This window comes from Tympanuchus pallidicinctus, unplaced genomic scaffold, assembly GCF_026119805.1.
Source record: "Tympanuchus pallidicinctus isolate F22 unplaced genomic scaffold, pur_lepc_1.0 scaffold8, whole genome shotgun sequence".
NCBI classification, from domain to species: Eukaryota; Metazoa; Chordata; class Aves; order Galliformes; family Phasianidae; genus Tympanuchus; species Tympanuchus pallidicinctus.
Window position 1 is genome coordinate 11692618 of NW_026294802.1, and position 24048 is coordinate 11716665.

A 24048-nucleotide genomic window follows, 5' to 3' on the forward strand; every position below is an offset into this window, starting at 1 on the left:
AGACTCAGTGCTGATTCTATCAGTATTACATTTGCACCTCTTATTGCTAGATTTCTTTCCTCAGCAGCTTCCCATGGCCCTTGCCAGGGAAAGTCAGCAGGTTACTCATCTCCTGCTAGGTAGCTGGCAGGTTAACAAGACTTACCTACCAGGCACATCAAGTTGTTTAATCCTACCTGATGCCACGTGCCAATATATACAAGCTTAAAGGGGAACATACTTTTCTTGGGGAGTAGGTTGGAGAAGGCAGTTTCAGTTGAGCTAAGTGGCTTCCTTGAACAGCACACACAGAGGACACCATCAGTAGAAAATCCTTAACAACTAACTGGAAGAGGGAACATGCTAGACCTGCAAGGACATATCAGCACTGAGTCAACTCCAATCCTAGTGAAGGATTTGGATCAACAAACTTCCTCTGAAAAGATCAAAGGAAAACTAAGCTTTGTTTCTTAGCTTCACCTAATTGTGGTCATGATGAATTCCCAGTTTAGACTTATAAAAGACTCTTCTGAATGAGTAAAGAAATCTGCTGTTGACATCTTTGGTGGAGTTTACAATGCAGTGTTAAACATAGAGGAAAGAAGTGTTGAATGAAGAATAAGATATTTTCAAAAACAGTGGTGGAGGCTAAATTATACCAAACAACACTAATGCTGGTTTTGAGATCATATTGTTCACAAAGATATGTGTTTGATACATTATCTTGCAATTTCCATATAATAAAACTATATGTACTAAAACTCCTACCCTGATGAAATGTGTCCAGGTAGGATTTTGTAACAGAGACCTTTGATACCCTAGCAATTAAAAGACAAAAAATCATTTCCTGTTTTATTAATTCCTGGATCCCTGTGATTCATTGGGGAAACTGTGGCATTATACCCATAATATTGCTACTGCTGTTCATTGCTGCCTCTTAGCTATTTTAAGATCTGCAGTACCTACTGCTCTTACTAGCACCCTGCTAAATGCAGAAGGGTTTAGAGGATCAAAATGACCCTGCAATATCTGCCAAAGAACTTTGGCCCTACTGTAAAATTTCTTGAACATGTTGTGCTTTATAGCAGGAGCTGGAAACACTCCTAAGAATCTGAAAAATGAAACTCCTGAGAATTAACTCTGTTTCCACAGTCCAATGTCCTCTTTCCTTTGTGAGGCCAGGAAACAGTAATCTCAACATACCTTGGGGTTCTTTATTACTATTGCATATTCCGCAACTATTTTTTTTCCCCAAAAGCAGCTTTTTGCTCCTGTGACAGATACGAAAAGTGAGGGAATGTAACAACGAGCCAGACCACAAACAAGAACTATATGCTGTCTTTTTTTCCTATCATTATAATTTTTATGTCAATTTCCTGCACGGTAAACTATCCCCATCAAGGCAGGTCTCAGGAGCTAACCTCTCAAGTTCAGTATTTCAGTTCCATATATTATTTCCCATTAGGGATTTTAGGTTCTGATGTGCAGAAGCTGCAGCTACTTTCTCTGGCGTAGCTGAAAATATCTTCCTGTATTTCTTGGGTAACCATCAAATGCTCATGTAGCCAGCCAGGATATAATAAAGATATAGAGATACTGGTCACATACTGATAGCGAGCTGGCAGAGCTTTTTATACTTGACATGTAAAAAAAAACCACAAAGACAAAACAAAGCCCTACATAAACTGAAACCACTCAACTAGAGAGAACAAAACAAAGAGTATCTTCTAACCTCTTTGGTACTAGAATGCTGTTTCTGTCAACTGGTTAAATTAACTACTACTGCTTGCCTTCTGTCTAAAGGTAAATACCATTTCTGTTTTCCACATTAGAAGTACCTGCATTCTGTAAGGATATGCCCAAATTCTAACTAGCAATGTAGCTGTACCAATGCAAAGCACTAGGCAAACCCAGGCAAGCATTTGAAATGGCTCTTTAGTTACAAGCATAAACAAATCACACTCCACTTTAGCTAGAGTACAGATAGGTAAAATCAAGTACTAATGACCAGACTCAAAGTAAATTCCCCACATGAGCAAAGTGCAACACTTGCATACAGAGATCAGATTAAATGAGGCTGGAATGCAAAGGCATTTAAGTCACATAGCAGTTTGGATAGAAGCACCCAAAAGGAAAAAAGAGCAACAGAGCTACCCTCTCCTGGATATCGCTTTTATTTGGGTTTCATTGCAGTATGGCTTTTTCAGGAGACCAGGTAGAACATTTCCCCATCAGCAGCTGCCCATTTTTGGAGCTATGCTGCCTTTTTACTTCTGTAGGCCCTACAATTGACTAAGAGAGATTCCTGCCCCTCTCAGCCACCGCAGCCTACTGCACTGGCGTTTCCTTTGCCACATTTTCTGCCAGGGGTTTCAAAGACTGTAATGTAAATGTCATCCAGGCTGTCAGTGAGGAGTTAAGTGAGGGGGTAGAAATGCAGGAAAAATCTCACCACTACAAGTCTGCATGAGTCAGGTAAGGTGTATCAGTAATTAAATATTAAAAAGAAAGAAGCAGAATGAGCATGGCTTAGAGGTGCATCCCAAATATGGGCTGGAACTAATGAGGCTTTTCTTTTTACCATCAGAGCAAGTTTATTACAGGTACTTCAAAGGCAGTTGACTTAGCAAGCAGGGGAGGTGGGTCAGAGAGATGTTCTTTGCAGTGATGCACAGCATAAAAGCAGAAGCATTCATAATGGAACGGCTGGACTGGCTATGAAAATAATAACCCATGACTCAGGAAAATTTTGAGGAGAGGACCAAACCTTAAAATAAAAAGAGAGGGAATGGAGGAAAGGCATTTAAAATAAAAATAGAACCCTTCAGTTATTTCACAGCTACAGAAAGTGTGTGCAGATGCTGTATATGCTTCTCATTTGGAGCTCTGGCCAGGTCCATAAATCCTGACCTGTGGTACACCAGGCTGCTAAAATTCCTCTATTCCCTTCAGCAGAAGCTGTCTGAATGAACACAGCCCATTACCAGCAGTGAAAGAGGGGTAAAAAGCACCCTGAATTTGCAGTGTTGGTGTCATTAAGCTGAGAGCTATTGCACACACCACTGAAGACCAGAAATGCTACAGAGACACTGAGAGGGCTAATAGCAAGAGTGGGGAAATAACAAAAAACATAATTCCGGAAAAAGCTTGAAGAACAGAAATCAAAACAGAGAGAAATACTGAATGGGATTGAAATGAGTGGAAAGCACTATATTAAAAAATAAGGAGGAAAAGCTACGATTTGCTGTGCCTTTCACTGACCTGAGAGACAGGACTCTGATTCTCATCGCACTTGTGAGGGTCCCTGGCACTGAGTCCCCAGCTTGAGTTAACCCTCCTTGCTCTAATGTTGAGTCTTGCTGGGACTGTGAAGAGAAAAAGCTCTGGTCTCCTCACAAGGAAGCTATGTGCTGACAGCAGACAGGCACAGCAGAGTATCTACACCACACTGAATCTCCGGAACTCACTTCTGACAGCTGTGTACAGCCAGACAAATCCAGATCTTTGTCTTGCCACCACGTAGGCGAACCTCCTTGTGATTCACAAGGCATCGCATCAGTCTGTCAAGTGAGGAATCGTCAATAGCCATTGATACAGAAAAACCCATTTGCAAGAACTGTGCCGTGCCTTTAAAACATGGGTTATGGTGTATGAAACAAAGAAAGGAAACCCTGAAACTGGAGTTCAGGAGTAGACAGACAAATCCTTTGCTATGCTGAGCTAAATCAAATCTATCCCATTTTCCCTTTATCACCAGATCTAACTGAGTTTGACATTTTCTGAAAGTTTGCCTCATTGTTTTCCAAATGTGAACAGATTTTCACGGGGTTTCATTTTTCAGGAAAAAAACATGTATCTGATCAACTGTTTTCCTGGTCTTACATAGAGCACTGATGGTAAGATTACTTCTGGAAGACTTCTGCTACTCACTAAATCCTACTATTTTAGAGAGAAAAAAAATAGTTGTGTGACACACATGTACTGTTTCCTAATTAAAAGCTGGGTTCTCATCTCTTTTTCACCAATATAAATCCAGCGATAACTTATATGAAAATAATGGAGTTACTCTGGCTTCAGCCTGTGGTAAACGAGACAAGGATCTTGGCCTAATCTCACAAATGTCTCCCTTGAGACCTCTTTTGATAACACTGGGTTTTTAGTGAAAAATGCACCATATTCTTGCACGATCCTGTGGTGGAAAAAATGGTATTTTTGAGTACACTGCACTACACAACTACAGTAAGCCTCAGGGGGAATGGTTACAGCATTCTGCCATCTCAGTGTACTTCCTCACGAACAGCATGAAAATACATGAAGAAAACTCTCCAACAACCCCAACACGTAATTAAACAACCGTTTTCAGTTTGCATATATGCTGTGTCTAAAAGGGAAAGGTGCAATTCAACCACACCTGCTTTCTCTCATAAGTATCATTAGTACTAATTACTTACAACTTCACTCATGGCAATTGCTGGATGATATTCAATTGCTTTCAATATATTGTTAAGAGATCCTAATCCCACTTGCCAGGCAGGAAAGGGGTATTGGTAATTGATAAAGGTGCTTCAGGCTCATAATGCAATAGGGATAATTGTTTATGCTGATTCGTCTGGAAGAGTGTGCCTCCTCTTTGTCCCTTTTGCAGTGGACTCACTATGAACAACACATCAGAGCTACAACACTGCAGGAGCAAGGTCATGTTTTGCCTGACAGCTAGGCTAGACAGAGGTAGCCTTTGGAGAGAAGAACAAAAAGTACTAGCTATTTTGGATGTCTTAAGAAGTATATCCTCAGTGCATTTTTGCAGAGGTGGACATGTAAGCATGGCTCTGTTTTTTACAAAATTTGTTTTCTGAAGCCCTCAGCCTTAAATTACAGCTCTCCCGTCTCTGCTTTGAACTTCAGTTGCAACTTCCTTCAGACTTTATCATTGCTTTTTCAAGCACTGGTCACAAGAGGACCAAAATAATGAAAGGTGATCTCTAGGTCTCCACACACTTTCCAGAGATTTTCTAACCCAATCTTTAGTTCTTAATTTTGACAACCTGGAGACCTTACATATTGTTAGAGAAATGATTAAACATCTTACTCTTCTACCAAGGGATAAATTAAGACTAATCAGAGCTTGGGATCTCTAAAATCAAATTTCTTCCACTTTAGACTCTGCCTTTCAAGCTTCAGCCTGAGAAATTAGCAGTCTCGTCAGACTTCAATGTGAAAGTCGGTTAAACAGGAAGGTACCCCAGAGCAACCAAGTTAGTCCAAGCCTTGCTCCAGAGATGGCTCTATGTTCATTAGTATACAGGATCTGTTCATGATTGAGTCACCCAGCAGAGCAAATCTGATACATAATCAAATGTGGGCACAGAATGACATTTCTATTGCATTAACCAGAGCACATGACTTGCAGTTTATGCTGACTTTAAGCTTACTATGGAAAGACAGATGGCATCTGATCCAGAGTAAGGTTTCTCAGAATAGAGTTCACCCATTAACATTTTAGAACAAAAATGAATCAGTGAATTTGTACCAGCTTAGCACTTAGTACTACATGGCTATGACATTTTGATCCTATGCCGAGGTCTCTAGGTCCATATTTACTCTATTTTTGAACCAACAAGACTCTGTACCTCTTAATTTTGGTGCCTTTTGGGGCAAGGTTAAGGACAGACCTGGCTATCTGTGTGGTGAAGAGTGCCTCCCCAGTTCAGACTGTGTGTTCCAGCAAGGAACTGCAGGTGTGCCTCAGGTACATGCTGCTAATGTTTCCAATTCCCTACAGAAAACACACAGCAATGGGAAAGACAGGAAAAGGGCTGCAGACTGTAAGAAAGGTGAAAAATGAGGCAGCTCAAATATTGCTGTCACAAATGTAATGACAGTTCAGCTCTGAAGCACATGAAGAACTATTGAAGTATGCTGATATTCAAGTGCAGTGTTTGTTGCCCACGCTTAAATGGTACTGAGTGTACTGGCTAGGTCAAACTAATGCTGGTTACGTGTTCTGAAACTCCCAGATGAATAATTGGGTTAGAATCACCTCTCTTTTGTTACAGGGCTAGAAGAGAGCTTTTTGCAACCTGCAGCTCCTGCTCATCTTTGCTTCACTTTAAAAGGAGAACTCCATGAAGTCTCCATCTGCACAGATACATATTCCAGATCTAGATCTAATCCTGAGATAATTCTAGGACAGCAATCTTGCTTCTTTACCTGTGCTTGCCTCATACATCAATCTCTGTCAAGTGATATAGGAAAAAAAATGTCAGTCACGAGACTGGTAAAGATTATTTTTCAATCTATGGCTCCATTAAAAATGAAGCTTATATAAGAGGCAACAGCTGCCTTAAAATTAGTACTGTAGAAGGTAACTAGCCAGCAATTTTGAAAAGTTCAGGGTATATCATTCAGTTTTCCCATTATTGTTCAAGAACCCACTCATGCATGTACTTTGCTCAACAGTGAGTTTCCTCAATATTAAACAAGTGGAAAAGATGTTAGCTTTGAGCACCTGTGCACAGTTCAGCTCTTAAGAAAATAAGTATCTTCTAATTCAGCTATAAAACTCAACTACAACTACAGAGTTTACAGGAAGACTGACAGAAAGAAGCAGCTGTGGCAGCCTGTTTGAATTAGAAGTGGAAGGACCATTCTGAGCATGGATTTGTACTGAATATAGCTACTTAGTAAGATTAATGAGAAGCAATCACACTGCATGGTGGTCAGTCTTCAGTAATTATATTGCAACAGGAACTAATTTCAAGGTGATATAAAAGTCTCTCTGAAGTTTGGCTACAACTTTTTCATGGGGTAGAAGTGAAAATGTCATCAGGATGTAAAGGAAAAGAAGGAAGTGTTTACAGTACTGAACAATAACCTTTGACTTCTTATTGGAAACTTCTTGACTCGAGGAAGGAGTTGAGGAGGAAGAGGAGAGTTATTTCCAACAAATCTTTGTTCTATTACATAGAAATTTTCTCATGTAAAAACTTCAAGATCATAGGTGGGATTTCCAATATCATAAATTGAAGGATAAGAAGCATCTTAGCACATCATGTCTCTGAAAAGGTTAGAGGGAGATATTCAGAAAATGGGAAAGAAAATTTGTTTCCCACTAATCAGCAGTTTCCAGCAGGGCTGAGAAATCCAGAATCGAACCTGGAGAACTGAAAGCCATATAAGAGCAATAGCAGACTTGTCTAGGATTGTAGCCATTGTAGTCAGTAACCATAAAACATGTCTGGACTTCATGGTACTCTTTGCTGCCAGCTTGCTCGTGACAAGGTAGACTCTTGCAAGATACCATCAGGAAAGTTCTATGGTATTTAAAATATAACTATGGGGAAGGAAAAGTTCTTTCATAATAGATGCAACAGATTAGAGAGAACTGACAAGAGTCATGCCTTCCCATAACAACCCTGATCAGTAACAATCTCCACTGCTGTCTGGCTATGCTTCTCCACTGTCTCCCCAAACAAGTCGTGTGGCTTGTAATAAAATGATGAATCTGTACCAGTGTCTTTTCAGCTGCACTTTGCTGGGACAGAGTATATAGTCTGCAACTGGTCCATGACTTCAGTCTGAAGTCAGATAATAAACATGCACAGTAATCTATCAAGTAAGAGTGCTGACGTACTCCAGTGGTCTACTGCTCTAGCAAAGCCAAGTAAGGGAATAGATGGGGATACAGATTTTTGGAAGCTCTATTACCAATTTTTATTAACCCAGCAGATTTTGCAGTGTACAGCTATTGAAAGGTCTCACACAGGAAAAGGGAAAGTCCTTGTCAGAGAGGGATCCCAAACAATTTAGGGCTTGACAGGTCAGGACCATCATCCGAATCCAGCAGGCGATCAGTATGCAGCTGGAACCGACTTCTCAGCATGAAGCAGCGCTTTGTAAGAGGGCTGCCTCGTTCAGCAGTTCTCACTTCAGCCTCTGAAGAGTCTCAAGGAGCAGCCCCATGCAGGGCACATTAAAGTAGCCCAGTCTTTTGATAACTACAACTGTCATGACAAGCTGTTTTTATACTAAGTCCCTGGTGCATATTCTTACTTCCCCTTTCACTATGTTTTTGCCTCAGTATTTACTCGTGTGGACTGATTACCCAGCCCTGAAATAAGCTCAATTTTTTTGACTTCCAAGTTAAGAAAAAGGAATTTACTGCTACTTCTTCCTTTATTCCCAGACAACCAGATTTTCCTCTTGGATTTAAGTATTTGCTTCATTTTTTTGTTGTTTATTACATAATTCCAACACTTATGGAACCCCTGTAGTGTAATGCGATATATCAGCAAAAAGGCCAATGTTAAAGACACCGTGTGAAGAGGAGAGAGAGGAAAAAAAAAAGACTCTCATAAAAACTGCCACCCACAACAGCATGTTTCTATGGTAATACAGGACTGCTTTGGGTTGTTATGGCAACTAAACCTTTAAAAGCAATAGCATAAAGCCAAAGCAAAAAAAAAAAAAAAATCCTAAGAATGGGACTTCATTACTGCTGTTCTCAATTTTACAAATCACTCTCAGCCCTCCTGCCCCACACAAACACTTGATTGGGTGTTACAGTGAACAAAGCATTTTTGGAAAAAGAAAACCACTTGGCTCCTTGGCAGTGGGTTTGCAGAAACTTTCTTCTGTAAACCAGAACTGAAAGTGTTAAACCACAAGAAGAGCTCCTGCACCATAAAGCAAAACAAATAAAAGTATAATAACAAAGACAGCAGGACCAGTTGATGACCCCAACCAAGATGGGGTGATACTTGTAGCACTCACCTCCTCACAGGAGGGTCAGACCCAAATTGCACTGACTTAAATACTGGGTTAGCTCCTTAATGCTAATGTATACTCCATTATCTCCTTGGCAGGATTCTTCATATAGTCAGATGCTGCTGCCAAGGAAATGCAAGAAATTTCTAGACACATACATTTATTTCTCTACAGCTTCACAGATATGTACTGTGATTTACGACATTTTAAGCTCATCTAAGCCAAGTTTTAAGATAATCTATCTTGACTAACTTGGGATGTGTTTTTACTTCTCTCTTTTCCTGTGTTTTCTTCCTTCTCAGTATCCTATATATTCACTCCTACTTTTCATCTCCATGCTATTTTGTTGTTTACTTACCACTTCCATTTTTACATTTCAAAGAATCACGTGATTGTGATAATTTTACCAACAGTAATGCAAACATCATCTCCTGTTCCTTCTAAGGTGCCTCAAAACTCATACTCAGTGGCATGTCCTTTAACTTCCCTGCTTACACAATTCAGCCTTCATGCACATCAGATCTGGCTGAGATCACCCAGCTCTTTTTACTTGTGACCCATACCAGGGGTCTAGAGTTGAAAGAAGTGATTGAGAAGAAGAATTTAAAGACTGCTCCCCTGACTATTCCAGCTTTTTTTAGTTAGCCTATAAAAGCAGCTGTAAAGTTTATGTAAATCGGGAGATACAGGAGCTAGAATCATTTACTGATGTAAGTCAGCATCATCCGGTTCACTCCAATGTTTCATAAAGCCAGTTTATACCAGCCGAGATGTGCACTCACAGGATTTTAGGATACCAGCGTAACAGTATTCATGTCATCGTTTCTTAGTGGTGTGGGAAAGTACCTGAATCTCCAAATACTATAAAAATTGGTACCAATCTCTCTCTGAAGTAGGTTGACAAAAAGCCTGTCGACAAGATGCCACTTGGCACCTACAATAACCATATTCTGAGGCATGCAGGAAGAAAACATTATTACTGTCTATAAAATACAACCATTTGCAGGAAGATATGGTAAGATCGTGAATTAATGAAGTTGAGGAGAACCTCAGCCAGTTTCAGGGGGGGTGTACATTTCAGTAGTTGGTGTGAGCACAAATTGGCTCACAGTTTCTGTTGTTAGAAGAATGGAAGCACAGAGTAAGCCAAAGACAAGCATGTAAGAGAAAATTATTATGATTACTCATATTACTACAGAGCTCCAATCCTGCTCAAACTTACCAGTGTCTCAGCAGGGCAGAAGCAGTAAGCATGTGCTGGTCCTCAAACTTTACACGGTTCACAGTCTGGCCTATTTGCCAATGGCACAACTGAATGTTACAAAATGTTCCTAGCTACACTTCCACCCATATACCCATACAGAAATTCTCCTGGTACATCAGAACAGCATAAATTTGACAGCTTCCCCAGTTGCTAAGTAAAAAAGAAAAAAAAAATTACCACATTTCCCAGAACGGAGATAAGAGCTTTACAGATGTGCCATACGTGAAACTTAAGCCCAAAATATGAATTTTGTTGCCACTAAATTTGGGAAACAAAATAAAAATACAGAGAAGCTATGGACACAGTTGGTCTCTGAGTTTTACTCTCAAGCTTATCAATCACCTTTCAGTATGTTTCTGCAAGGGCAAGGACAAAAATCTTTGTTTTTAGCATTATCCCAAAGCACAGAAATGATTTACTTTGAGGAAAGTGTCAGAGGGGCAAAAAAACTCATTCGTTTAATTGCACAGTGTGGCCTACACTGAATGCAAACTAGAGATTACTGCAAAGAGTATGGAGGAGAGCAAGCTTGAGAATTAAAAAGACATCAGGTGATGTGGAGTGAGATGGTCCTTAGAACACATGCCTACTTCTTTTGTTTGGGGGTTAAAATAAGGGGTTCAGATTACTCTGATTCTCTAAACTGCCTAAAAAAGGGGGAATTTCTGAGGTGTCTACTAATTCCCAATATTGCACTGATTGTTGCTTTTCCTTGGAACAATGTTTCTGTACATGGTGCATTTGTAGGCTGCCTTACTTCAACTACGCAATAAACAGATTTAGTTCTGTAAGCTCTTTTCCCTCTTCCCTGGTTGTGCAAACAGCAATACCATGCACTCACTTTGTTGATGGGACAGTCATACCACTGATAGACAATACATTCTAGAGCCTGAGACAGAAATTCCCTACAAAACTTCATGCAAATCCTTGTGCTGCCTGTATTAGAGTCATGATTTGCAGCACGAAACTAAGAAAGTGAAACCTCAGATGAAAGCTTTGTAATTGGAAATGGGGCCATAGGTCCTTAAAAAAAACCAGACTGCTAATGCAGAACAAGGCAGGCTCAGAGAATATGCCTGGTTCAGGAAGGAGAGAACAGAATATCATGTTATTACAATGCATGTCACAGAACAGTGAAAAGCATATGTGCTTGATAGATTGCATGTAATTAGAATGAGGGCCTCAGGCATGCAAACCTATCCATTCATTTTTTAATTTTTTTTATTTGTATTGCTAATACAACTAACAAACCTTAAAGTAAATTTCACTTCTTAGGTGAAGGACTCAAGCGTCTCATGGGCTTGGCTTTTCTTCACACATGCAGAGGTGAATCGTCACTGCAAATTCTTCACTGGGATAACAGATACATTGTCACTCCTCCATATTCACCACCTGCTCATACACTTGCTCTGCCTTACTGTCAGCTACCTCATGCAACAGTGACTTGCCAGGGAGAGCAAGCAGTACATGGACTTGATTTGTGTGCTCCAGCCAAGGGGAGTAGCATCCAAAGGGCAGGGCGAAGAGTGCACTTTTCTGAATAGCCTTCAACAATGACAAAAAGCAAAGTTGTGAATTGTTGAGCCAGAGGTAACAAATGTATGAGTCTGTTAGTGCGAGAGAGGGTAGATTTTCTACCTCCTGATGTGGGACATGCACTCTGCTCCCATGATGGCTTGCTCTGCCCAGCCTTCCCTTAACAGATTTGCAAGGCAATTTGAAAAGCTCTAGGTCTATTCTCCACAGCTGGAGTACTTGAGATTCATAGAATTAATGTCTCTCTAAATCCCAAAGAAAGAGTTCAGAGGAGACAGAAACTGCTTGTTTTTTTATTTCTTTTTCTTCAACACTGGGTGAGTCATACAATGTTTAGTTTGGGTGTTTGATACATCATAGCATCAAAGCTGAAAAAGACAGCTGTAGAATGAGTGGCAGCTTAACAAAAAATGGAGAAAAATAATGCAGAAAAAGCACTAGATTGATGTTGAGAAGGTAGAAAAGAGCCCTCAGATTTCAGTGCTGCCAACAAGATTCTATTACAAATCTTGTAACATGGGGTGGTTTATCTTCTGAAACCTCCAGTTGAGGAATCAAAGGATGACAAAATAGTATCAGTTTCCTTTTTAATTAAAACATCCCTTGCCCTCACAGGAAACAACTTGGAAACATGACCAAAGGGTATCCCTTAGAAATGAAAACGGAAAAATAAAGAATCCACACCTTTTTCCTCTTTTTTCTTCGTTTTAGAATTTTCCCTACCATGAGTTACACGCAATTTTTATACACTGTTGACCCTTAACCTCAGAATATTTCTGCCTGGTGGCAGAAAACAAAGAACCATTCAGCTAAAAAAGAACTACAGATGTTTCAGAAACTGCAGCTATTCTATTTTGGCAGCAATTCATAATCAGAACTTTCTGATTATGTCCCTTGCCACATTAAAACCCATAAACTAGAATGTGCACATGCTGATCCTTATAATAAACTCTCCCCACTGGAGCTCTTCTACGGAGGTCAACTTTCTTACATATTCCCTCCTCAGTAATGGAATATCATGGCAAAGCAATCAGGAAAAAAAGGAATAGAAAAGGTCTTCTAACCTGACAACTTATCTGACAAGTGTGGAAAGAACTGTTTTCTTCCTAGATCCTCAGAATCAATACATCACACATAGAATCATTTGATTTGGAAGAGACCCTTAAAGGTCATCTAGTCCAGCTTCCCTGCAATGGACAGGGATACCTACAGCTAGATGAAGTGCCACCTCTTTTCCTTGATCCCCTCCTCGTTATCAGCAAAATCTCCAATTGTGGTTAAAAACTTGTGGTTTTTTTTTTCCCTAATGTCCTACATGTTTACTTTCTTTGGCTCTTCACCTAGATAAACTGCAATTCAGTGTTCAGTGCTGTAGCTTCACACACAGGTGATAGAATTGCATCACCAGAGAGAGGACAACACATCCCAGCACTTCTATCAGCTATAGCTAACAAGCAGGATTCTTTCTCAATGAAACTTCAAAGCTTCTGCAGCAGAAAAGATGGAAACACCACGAATCAGGAACAGAAGATATTAAGCAGACAGAGTCTCCACAGGGACCTTTTCAAAGAGAAAATGTATTGCATTTGTGGAATAACCCTAGGATGAGCTAAGTACTGTAGTCTAACCATTAAACACTTATACAAGTCTTTCAGAAACTAACAGATGTTCCTTTTATGAGTGAAGACAAGTGCCATTCGGCCTTTTCAGACACCTATAAAATTTCAGATGATTTTAAGCTATTTTAATAGCTGCCTGACAATTTTATTAATGCACTCTGCTACAGTGTGATCCTGTTTCCCTCACAAAAAGACTGACTCATACTGTGTTATTTCTTCACACACTATCGTGTACGTTGCTAATGCCTTCCTCTTGAACTGTGAGAAAAGAAAGGCTATTGTACTGACCAGAGGATGCAGAAAGATCGCTGCAGGATTTAACACAAACATCATGTCAGCCTGCAGAGATCCTGTGTCAGAATGATCTGTGGAAGCTTTAATGGTTTACTGATTGTAAACTGAGAGACTGAACTATGGAACCTGCTTGGAAACAACTTTTGGGTTCAAATCCTGGCTTCAGCCATAGGTGACAATGAAATTTAAATATTAATCTTGGCAACAACAGAGTGTTTTACATCATCACAAAACTGGAATACCTATCAAAAGTGCAATCCTTGCAGAAGAACATAGCGTTGTAACAGGCATAGTTTATTAGCACAGGGCTTCACTGGTAGAGCCAAATTCAGGCACATTTGTACAGCACCTGCTGGCTCTGCCTGACTCTCACTGGTGCCATCAGCATCTCACTTTCTGGCACACCGATTCAAACACAAATTAAAAGCCATGCATGTATGTCATATTAGAACCTTGCATACAACAGTTCTTGTAGGAATGTCACTACTAAACCTCCTACACAGGAGATGGTGAATTTTGGGATGCTTGTGATTTTTTCATTTGCTCTTTTTCCCAAAGAACCTCAGAACTAACCTGTATGAAGATTGCTACCTCAGGCATTCTGCAGAGCAATACAACAGGGCGCTCACATGCTGAGCATTTATGAATTCTAGGTTTGGGGTTGACAATGTGCCAATCCTCCCTCAGCTGTGGGCACTTGATCTTTGGTACCACAGTGGTACCAAAACCACTGTTGACCTTCTCTGGTATTTGTGATATCTGTATGGATTTTTATCACGGTTTGAGCTCCTGACACAAAGCAAACACCTACTGCATGTTTTTCCTCATGCAAAGTAGGAATATAGGAATCAGTCTTTCTCTTAAGTTTGCCATTTCTCCTTCTTGGATGCCTTGGTAATGAAGGTAGGTGATTCTGCCTTAATGTCTTATTCAGCTTTCCACAGAAGACTCATTTTTAGAGATCAACACTAATTGCAGTTTATATTCTCTGGATGATTTAATCTACAGGTAGAGTTATTTGGAACACACCGGTTAATTTCTATCCTGCTGTACTGCTTAAATGTAATTAAAACATTCATTGTATTAGCTGGCTGGATTGTGAGACTAACATATTGTGGTAGGTCATCACTGCTCAATAAAGGCTCTGAGATACTGCATGTATTTAGACATGGAATTCCATTTAATAAAGGGGCCCTCAACACTTAACTCTACAGGGATTGTTCAGGTCTCACTTGTGGGCCTCACCTGTGTCTCATGTACAGTGATGGCCTAAGGGAACTGCGCAGACAGGAGAATGGTCACCTAAGACTAAGTAAAGCACAGAGATCGTTTCTTGCAATTCATATAAGCCCAGGTGACCAAGAAGGCCAACAGCATCCTTGTTTGTATTAGAAATATCAGTAATAGTGCCACCAGCAGGAGCAGGGAGGTGACCGTCCCTCTGTACTCAGCTCTGGTGAGGCTGCATCTTGAGTGCTGTGTTCAGTTGTGGGCCGCTCACTATCAGAAGACATGGAGGCCCTGGAGTGTGTCCAGAGAAGGGCAGCAGAGCTGTGAGGGGTCGGGAGCACGAGTCTGATGAGGAGCAGCTGAGGGAACTGGGGTTATTTGGTCTGAAAAGAGGCTCAGGAGAAATCTTATCACTCTCTACAATGACCTGAAAGGAGGTTGTGGCAAGGTGGGGAGGTGAGCCTCTTCTTCCCAGGTAACAGTGAAAAGACAAGAGAGAATGGTCTTAAGTTGCACCAGGGAAGGTTTGGGTTGAATACCAGGAAAAATTTCTTCTCAGAAGAGTGGTGCAGCATTGGAACAGGATGTCCAGGGAGGTGGTAGAGTCACCATCTTGGGAGATGGTCAAGAAAAGGGTAAATGTTTCATAGAATGAGTGGTCACTGGTGGTAGGACAAGATGATCTTAGTGGTCCTTCCAACCTTAATCAACCTTCAATGATTCTGTGATACGTAAAGCACACATGATATATACAGGCTGAAATCCTGACTGGAACAACAACCTGTAACAAATAATTATCATTACCATAATAGTCAGATCCCAAATAAATTCACAAAGACATTTAAAATGAATGCTCATGAGAACCCATGTTTAACAAACAGTTAAAGTCAAAATGAGAAGCTCAGAATAAAATAACCACATTTCAATGCCAAGAATCTGGGTAAGCAAAAATATCAAAACAATTATCTGATGTGGCCTTTAAAATAACTTTAAGATTGATGGCAGAGAGCATGGCTTTGGACTGGCTCTTTTCTCAGAAGAATTCACACAATTTCTGCAATAAAAGTATATTGGTTACACTAATCCTTGCTGTCTGAAATACTTTGCAGCACTTCATCTAAGAATGCATATGATCTACAGTCCCATTCTTCTGCCCTTAGGCTAGATGCTTTCTCAAGTTTAGAACTGTCAAAATCCTGTGAAAGATGAATAGAAAACCTAATCAGTGTCAACTAAGTCACAGAAAACATGCATGACAGGTTATCTTCACTAGACGGACTGCAGACTCACACCTTTGAAGTCAATATTTGGTAGCATATATATAGATATATCTGTTCTAGAGAAACAGACTGCTTATCTTTGGGAGAACAGGAGAGAATAAGACTAAAGAAGAAATGTTCAAATCCCAGCTGAAAACCTGTATCTGACTCTTGAAGTAAGTTACTGGTTTCCAAAGACATATTTACACATAAAGACTGAAACTTGCATTTGAAAGTAATAATTATACGATCTTTAGTAATTGCTGAAAGAAAATATTAAATGGCACATTGCTGAGAGACAGTCTCTTCTGAAAAGAGGTGTGAATTTCTCCCTAAGCCTAAGGTTGCCACTTCAAAGAGGAGGTTTTCAAATAAATTCACATATGTAGAGCCTTAATTTGTGCACAGGATAGTTGCACCACTTATCATAAGGGCATACGCAAAGAGCTTATCAGAAAAGGGCAGAAGAACAGTAATTTACAAAGGGAATTGTACTCAATTTTTTTCCTTCTGCAGAGTGGATATAATAGTAGTTTTAACAACTAATATATTAAGCTACTATGTAAGGGTCTGATCTTTTCTGCAGTTCTTGAAATGACTGAAAGAACCTTTGCAGAACAAGGACACTGAGTATTTTAGGTACTACTTAAAAATACACCGAGGGGCTTTTCTACACAGAAAATCATACCTGGCTAAACTGCAAAACAATCCTTAATGTGAAATTGACTGACATTGGTAAGGACCTCTGGATCATCTGATTCGAGCTCTTCTCAAGCAGGGAAACTCAGAGCAGGGTGCCCAGGACAATGTCTAAAGGTTCTGAAGATCTCCAAAGTGAAGACTCAACAGTGTCTTTGCCATTGCTTTGTCATTTGCACAGTAAAGAAATTCTTCCTGGCTTCTAGATAGAACTTAGTTTCTTCCAAGAGGATGACAATCTGAGTTACTGTTCTCTTTTAGTCACTATTTTGGTATGAGAAGAAAAGTCTTCCTGGGCACAGAAATTGTCACAGAGCCCTTCTCCCATCTCTACTTGACTTCAGATTGGAAGAGGTTGTGCTGGACAATCCCAAGTGCTACCCTGCAGCAACCCACAGAAGGGGGTTTCACTGACGTGAAAAATTCTTGTATGTGCTTGAACAATATCCTGGTGTAAGCAATTTATAATGGCCGATTCAGGCCAACAGTTGGGTATTTGAACATTTCTAGAAGGGAACCTGTGGCTGTAAAGTTGCCCCTTAAACTGGGGTCAAGGACAACGTCAGGTTCCTTTGGAGATTAGAACTTGACTTCCCAAGAGTTCTGCATCTCTTTTAAGTGATATTTCAAGAAATACACTGAATTGTCCCAAAGGAATCTTCATAAACTTACTTGGTACTTCTGAAGGGAGATGACTACAACCTTTGTTTAAAAACAGACCCTTCATTTGAATATTTGGGGCTAATGACATGAGACACTGACGGGAAAAATAAAGACGCTGATGACAAATTGAGAATCACTGTGTGAGTTAAATCAATCTTTTACTAAGCAGTAAAAGGGCAGCAACCCTCCAGACTACTGCCCTTGTCTTCCACAATCCATTTTCACCAAATCTTTGCTTAATGGGATTGCACTCCATATAGTAAGCTGCACCACAAGCTTGGACTGACAGACTTTCATTTCTCTCTTCCCTCCAAGATTTTGGATCACTTTTTTGGGCACACATGCTTTCCTCAGTCCTCTCCCACCCTGCTGATCTCCCTGCTCTACAGGACTGTGCTATTAAGCCTTTATGTGACCATCTGGGAGATGAGCAGATGTAGACACTGAGCAATTTGTTGCTATGTGTAAAACACTGTGGAGAAGCAGGTGGTCAGCAGGAATTAAGAAGACAAAGCACACAACTTACAAAATCATACACGTGTGACATGGGAGTGATAGGTATGTTATGAGGGCTGGCAGGTGCACAGGAATTCTGGCTCTGTGTGTGACTTAGAGCTTTCCACAGCTCTAATTAGCTGAATGACTGCCTTGGTTTACATCTCCTTTTCTGGCTTTCAGTAAACATCCTTGTCTATATTTCTATCTCTTCTGCCTGTATTTTTTTCCTTAGGCCTTCATTGCTCCCTATTCCTTTCTTTACAAGTTTGGCTTTATGCTTAGTTTCTTACCCCATTAAAAAGAGAAGCCTTCATTGAAACTAGGCCAGAAAACATAAGCAAGGAGAGGATCTCTCTAATTTCAATTCAGATTTTAGTGTCCTTGACCATGTAGTGATCTGTGCCCAAGTTCATTTCATACACCTCTTTATATTCCTTAATGAAAAAAGCTTGTGTATGGTTCAGTGAAATAAGTAAATGAGTGCTTCTGGTTTGGATATTGGTATTTCCAGAAAATTGAAAGGAAAAAAATGCACTGAGAAGTAAGCACTACAACTGAGTGCTTGATGGTTGAGCAGAAGATAAGTGCTACTGCCTGTTAGCTGGGTACAGCAAAGGCAAAAAGGCATTCTGGATTTCAACATGGGTTAAGCAGATTGAATGTGCTCTCTTTTCTGTCACCTTTGTAACAGAGTGGCTTATTTTGGCTTCTGTAAATAAATTCTTCTATTCGCTTAGGCTGACTTTTGCCCGAGGTGATTTAAAGAGAACTGATTAACATCAAGGCTGAACTTCTATGGGGCTGTGAGCTGTCAAGGCAGGACAATGGAATGCCTCTGCATGTACCAGCTCTCCAGTACTCATTCTGAGGGCAAGAGAACAGCAGGGCATGCCTCTGACCCTGAAGAGCTGGCAACACGCAAGTCTGAGAAAATTAACTAGGTAATTTTAGCCATGTACTAGCCAAGAAAGCACTCTGGTTTGTGACAAGGAATTGGGGAGCTATTCTGTCACCATTTCATTACACAGTTACTCTAACAGTGTCTCTTCCTTGTCAAGAATGTTTTCAAGGAGCCATGGGATACAGGGAAGGAAGCTACATTAGGTGAACACAGGAGCACACAGTAACACATGTCTATTCAGATGTGCAAATTTGCTTCCTTCAATCTCCTCAGTCTGAATACGATCCAAGCTTCATTCACTGTCAGTGGCATCACAGAGAAGTTATATTAAAAGTATTAATCAGTTGTTATTAATAAGAAGTAGTATAAAACCAGTTCTTCCAAATATTGGATACCTATGGGGATTGAATGGTACTTCAGTAAAGCATGCTCATAATTCTTTATCATCTACTCTATTGTCAAAATCTTGTCTGTCCCAAATGATTGGATCAATAAAACAAACTACACTGATAATAAGTGTTGTCCATCATTCTATATGGGACATTGTTGATGAAAGTGTTCACAAAAGGAACAACTACACTGAAAGAACGAAACCATCCAATGTAACTCAGACTTTTACATTCATTCTGCTGTCTGCTTTACCACTGTCCCTCCTCCATGAATAAAGAGGAAAAAAATCATTAGAATACCTTTGAACTTGTGAAAGACAGCCCACAGCTCAGCAATGTCAGTGGCAAACGTTATGTCTGTGTCGAGGACAATCACTCGCTCAAGATTGGAAGGTAGAGTCTTAGTCAGAACCAACTTCATCAGCCCGTAAATCCCAGAGTAGTGTTTGTTGGGGATCCAAGATACTTCCGACTAACAGGAAAAGGGAAATGAGAAAGAAAAAGAAAAAATAATCTCAATTAGATACATAATCTCTTTCTGACTCTGGTTTCTTGTAACAGTGGAAAGTCTGTGAGTACGAGCAAAACAGAACCATCTAAAATTTTTTTTCAAATAAACGTTAGAAGTTCTGAAATACCCTGAAGTTTCTGAATGCTGGAACAAAAAAGATTTATTGAGGCAACTTTTCAATACAATACAATTAAAATCAGACAAGTCCTTTCAACGTAGAACAATTTGTTCTGAGACATCCACATACCCTAATAGGAGTGAAATATATCTGTAATCCACAACTCCAGGTGTATCATACGTTACTTTCTTTTTCAAACAGAAAAAAAAAAGTTTGTGTTTGCTATTCCCAGAATTTTCTGACTATGAAGTAGAACTTTTTTTTTTTTTTTTTTTTCCTTTATTACAGATTTATGGGTCAAAATTTTAAAATGCCACTCACTTGGAACAATAGGCCAGAAAATTGCAAATCATTTTTTTTTTTAATTGAAAGCTCAAATTTTCCTTAGACCTTACACCCTTATCTTATCACTACTGACATCATACAGAGGTACTCAAAGGCAGAGAAAGGAGAAGATCTGTAGCCTAATTTATTTATTTATTTATTTATTTATTTGATCAATGGAGCAAACCTAAACATTTATACTTCTTCCACAAGGGCTAAACAAAGCATTTTTACAGCTTCCAAACTGTGCTACTGACACTAGATTTTTCCATGAGCTATATATTTCACTTTCTTCTTGTGAGCTCAAGTTCTTCAATACCAGAAGTCATCACTGAAAAGCGAGGTATAAAAGTTTTTGAATTGTTCTTATTACTCTGTCTGAAAATCCTTGTTTAATGTTCTAAAGGGCATGCACTGAAGTTCTCAGATTTTTACTGAGTTTTCTCTTGAGCACTGCTCCCATTAACTTCCATTAGTGTTTTGAATTTCAGCAGCTTGAGTGAGAAAGGTTTCAGGATTTAGCCTGGAATTTATACTTCAGAGGAGGTAGGTAGAAGCCCAGTGCATTCATAAAGCTCTGAAGTTTGATTCTGTTGCTTAACTGCCTTGTATCTGTTTACTGGCACTGTAAAATTTATTATGTGAAATAGCTTTTGCACATAAGAACTCACTTCCTCCAGGATCCTTCAAGAAAACCTTCCCGTAACAGAACCAATTCCTAAACTTTATTGGGAAGTTGGAAGAGTGGTTAAAGAAAAGCTAATAATAACTACATAGAGTGCATTTCCTTTTGAATATAAAGAAACAAGGCTTCTACCAGCCTAAGCTGGCCTTCTCTTTTCCCTCTAACAAGATACACAACTTTCTTCTGTATACTCACAACCCCTGTATCAGGGCAGACTTTCCCCCCACTAAGTTAATTAAAAAGACTGAGGATACCAGAGCAAACCTTTTCTCCTTAAAGTCAAATTTTAAGGGGAAAGGCAGGAAAATCAGATTATCTTAAAACAACTTCCAAGATGCGAAGTTGGTTGGTTTTTCTTTTGTTTCTATTATTTTTTTTGTTATGGTTTTCTTTGTTGTTGGTTTTTGTGTTTTAGTTTTTCAAAATATCTCATCCTGACAATAAATTAGTGCTTTCACTTGCCTGCACATATAACTTGCACATAACCATCTGCTCACACTACCTTGCTGTCGCTGCACCTAGACAAGTGAATGTGTTACATACTTATGCTCTCCTTTATAAGATTTGCACTGCTGAATGCCAGAATTAGCAGAAGCAAGTGAATGGGCAAAAATGCAAGGACTCTGGTAGAAACCATTATGAAATACGTTCAAGAGTGAAGTAACACACAGCGTGGTTTCATTTATGAAGCCATCATTCTTACTTCATTCTTGCTTGCTTGTTCTCTCTGTAATTCGCATGGTGCTTAGAAGAGAAATCTAATTTCTGTCTTCCTGAAATATGCTACTATTAAGTCTCTGGGTATACACACATAAATCTCCATACTCCCCAGAACTGTTTTCTATGTGTGTGACAAAGAGAACTTCAAACCCATACCCTCAAAACTCGAAGTATTTGCGATCCCGGTTCTCCCAAACGATGGCCCAAGGAATGGACCATCACTAAGTGCCAGCAAAGCAGTATTTATCTCGATTCCCCAACCTCTGCACATCATCTTGAATCTGTCACTTGACGTAGCTTGACGTAGCTGTGCTGTACCAGCCATGGGGATCAGCTCTCCAGCCATACTGACATAATGCCGGAGTTAATGTAATTTTAGAGACTTGAGCTTGCTTTTATTGTTATCCATTCCCGTGTTATTAATTTTGGATGGCATGTCCCTCATTTAATTAGTCCAAATGCAATACTGCTCCAGAATGACTCCTAATATGTTTATGCAAATGAGTCTAATATGGCAGGGGCTCAGATGTCTCCAGGATAGCCTGAAATAAGCAGAGAAGGGAAAAGGCAGCTGGAAAAGAGTCACCTTCAAGGAGCCATTACTTCCTTTTCCCTCAAGATTCCCAGAACCTCAACACACGGCAGGCTTGCCATCCTGAAGCCTGATACTTCAAACGATTGCTATTGAAAATGAAGAGGAACAGTTTCTGTTCCAAGTGGTCCAAGTGTTTGATTTGAACCTGAGCTGAAGCTTAAACTGTCAGTTGGCTCAACATACCTGAAATTTTCTCTCCTCCTAAAGTAGTGTTGACTAAAACATAAACAGGGGTCAAATTAGAATAATGAATAATTTCTTGCTTGGCATTGCTAATCATGAATAATGTAACCATGTCAAATACATGCCAAGAAAAACTCCTTACCCTACACAACAAGACTATGAAGGCTCATTCTCTATGGACATCACATATAACCTTGTTTAAAAATAAAATAAAATTCAAGAACACTATGATTGAATCGGTGCTCAGTAACACCAATTTGAAATAGTTAAGGTGGCGTAGACACAAATGCCTGCGAAACTGTGCAACCTCTAAGCTGTCTTCTTTAGCCACTTCCTTTATGTAAAAGTTATCTCAGTATTTTCTGTAGGTCTTAATATATTTTTTCTTTAGACTAGTTAAAATGGCCCATACAGGAATGTCTGTGAATCATTTGCTTTACAAATTGCATCAGAATAGCTTTCTGAGAACAAATATTCCTAGAAGGTATGGGAGGAGCAGAAAAAAAAGAGTTAGTAAAAGAGTAAACTGACACAAAATTGCATGACATACTTTCCCATTTGTGTAATTCTCACTTCAGTAGAAATAACATAGTCTGTATTTTTATCTCAGATCTCTAGCTCTCAGAATCTGCATTTTAGTTCATGAGGAAAGAGAAGCATTTAGCTGGTGTTGACAGTGATTCTTATTTTCTTTTAGTAAGGTAAGTTAAAAAATGTCTTACTAAAGATCTTTCATCAGAATGGATGATCTCGGAGGTCTTTTCCAATCTTGGTGATTCTACGATTCTATTATTTCCATTTTTACTGCCTCATCCCTGGAGGCACTGAAGGCCAAGTTGGATGAGACCCTGACCTGGTGGGTGACAGCCCTGCCCACGGCAAGGGAGTTGGAATTAGGTGGGCTTTAAAGTCCATTCCAACCCAAGCCCTTCTGTGAATCTATGATTATTGAAGACTGAAAACAAACTATTTACATTATTCAGTTCTTCTGCCAGGAAGTACATGCTCAAGTGCATGCTATACAGAACTGATTACCTCAGTAAATAGGAGAAAAGTGGCAACAACAGCCTCCACGTGCAGGGATACTTTGCCAACACGGTCTTCCCTAACCGCATAGACCATCTATAGGAAAAGCTGAACGAAACAGTGTGGCTATACAGAGCCCAACTCAGATCTCTCACTGCTGCTCCAGCTGCAGAGGTATCATTTTAAGGAAAGAAGTCTAATGCATACAGCTTGAAAATAAAATCAAGCTCCCTGTTTCTGTGACTGAGGGAAAACAAGTGACTTTTCTGAATGAACTGTATAGCAACCACATGCCAAGGCTTTAGGAGTCTATGAAGAGGATTGAAACTTGTAGACTGAGCAGAGAGCAGCATGGGAAATACTACCTGTATGAAAATAATGAGGGTGGGAGCTGTGACCAACAGAAGAGGAAGAAGACTTTATGGGTGCCTGTATGGTTCCTGATCAAGAGTCTATAGAGCTCCGCAGGCAGCCTCCAATAACAGAGAGCCTATCAAACAGCATAAAAGCATGGAAATTCTACAGTGGTATCTCCCCCATCAATACTCCCATCGTCTGGCAAGGTGTGTCAATTTCAGAATATAGTAGAGTAGTGTAGATTACCGTAGAGTAGAATAGAGTATTGCAGAGTAGAGCAGAATAGACTAGACTAGAGTAGACTAGTTCAGTTGAAAGAGATTTTCAAAGATGATGTAGTGCATCTGCCTCATCACTTCAAGGCTAACCATTTTCTTAGCCAAAGGTGGTATTCCTGTGGTTAACAGCTTTTCAGGGAATTTTCATCTGTAA

At 39.8% G+C, this 24048-nt stretch overlaps 1 protein-coding gene across 5 annotated transcripts in view; it reads right to left on the reverse strand.

Moving 5' to 3' along the window:
- The window catches only part of LARGE1 (LARGE xylosyl- and glucuronyltransferase 1), a 278243-nt gene that overhangs the window by 86770 nt on the left and 167425 nt on the right, over window positions 1-24048 (reverse strand). For all 5 annotated transcript variants that reach the window (XM_052667466.1, XM_052667467.1, XM_052667468.1 and 2 more), the window contains one exon: window positions 19398-19569. In XM_052667466.1, the coding sequence (XP_052523426.1) occupies window positions 19398-19569 (172 nt within the window). The remainder of the gene's footprint in view (window positions 1-19397; window positions 19570-24048) is intronic.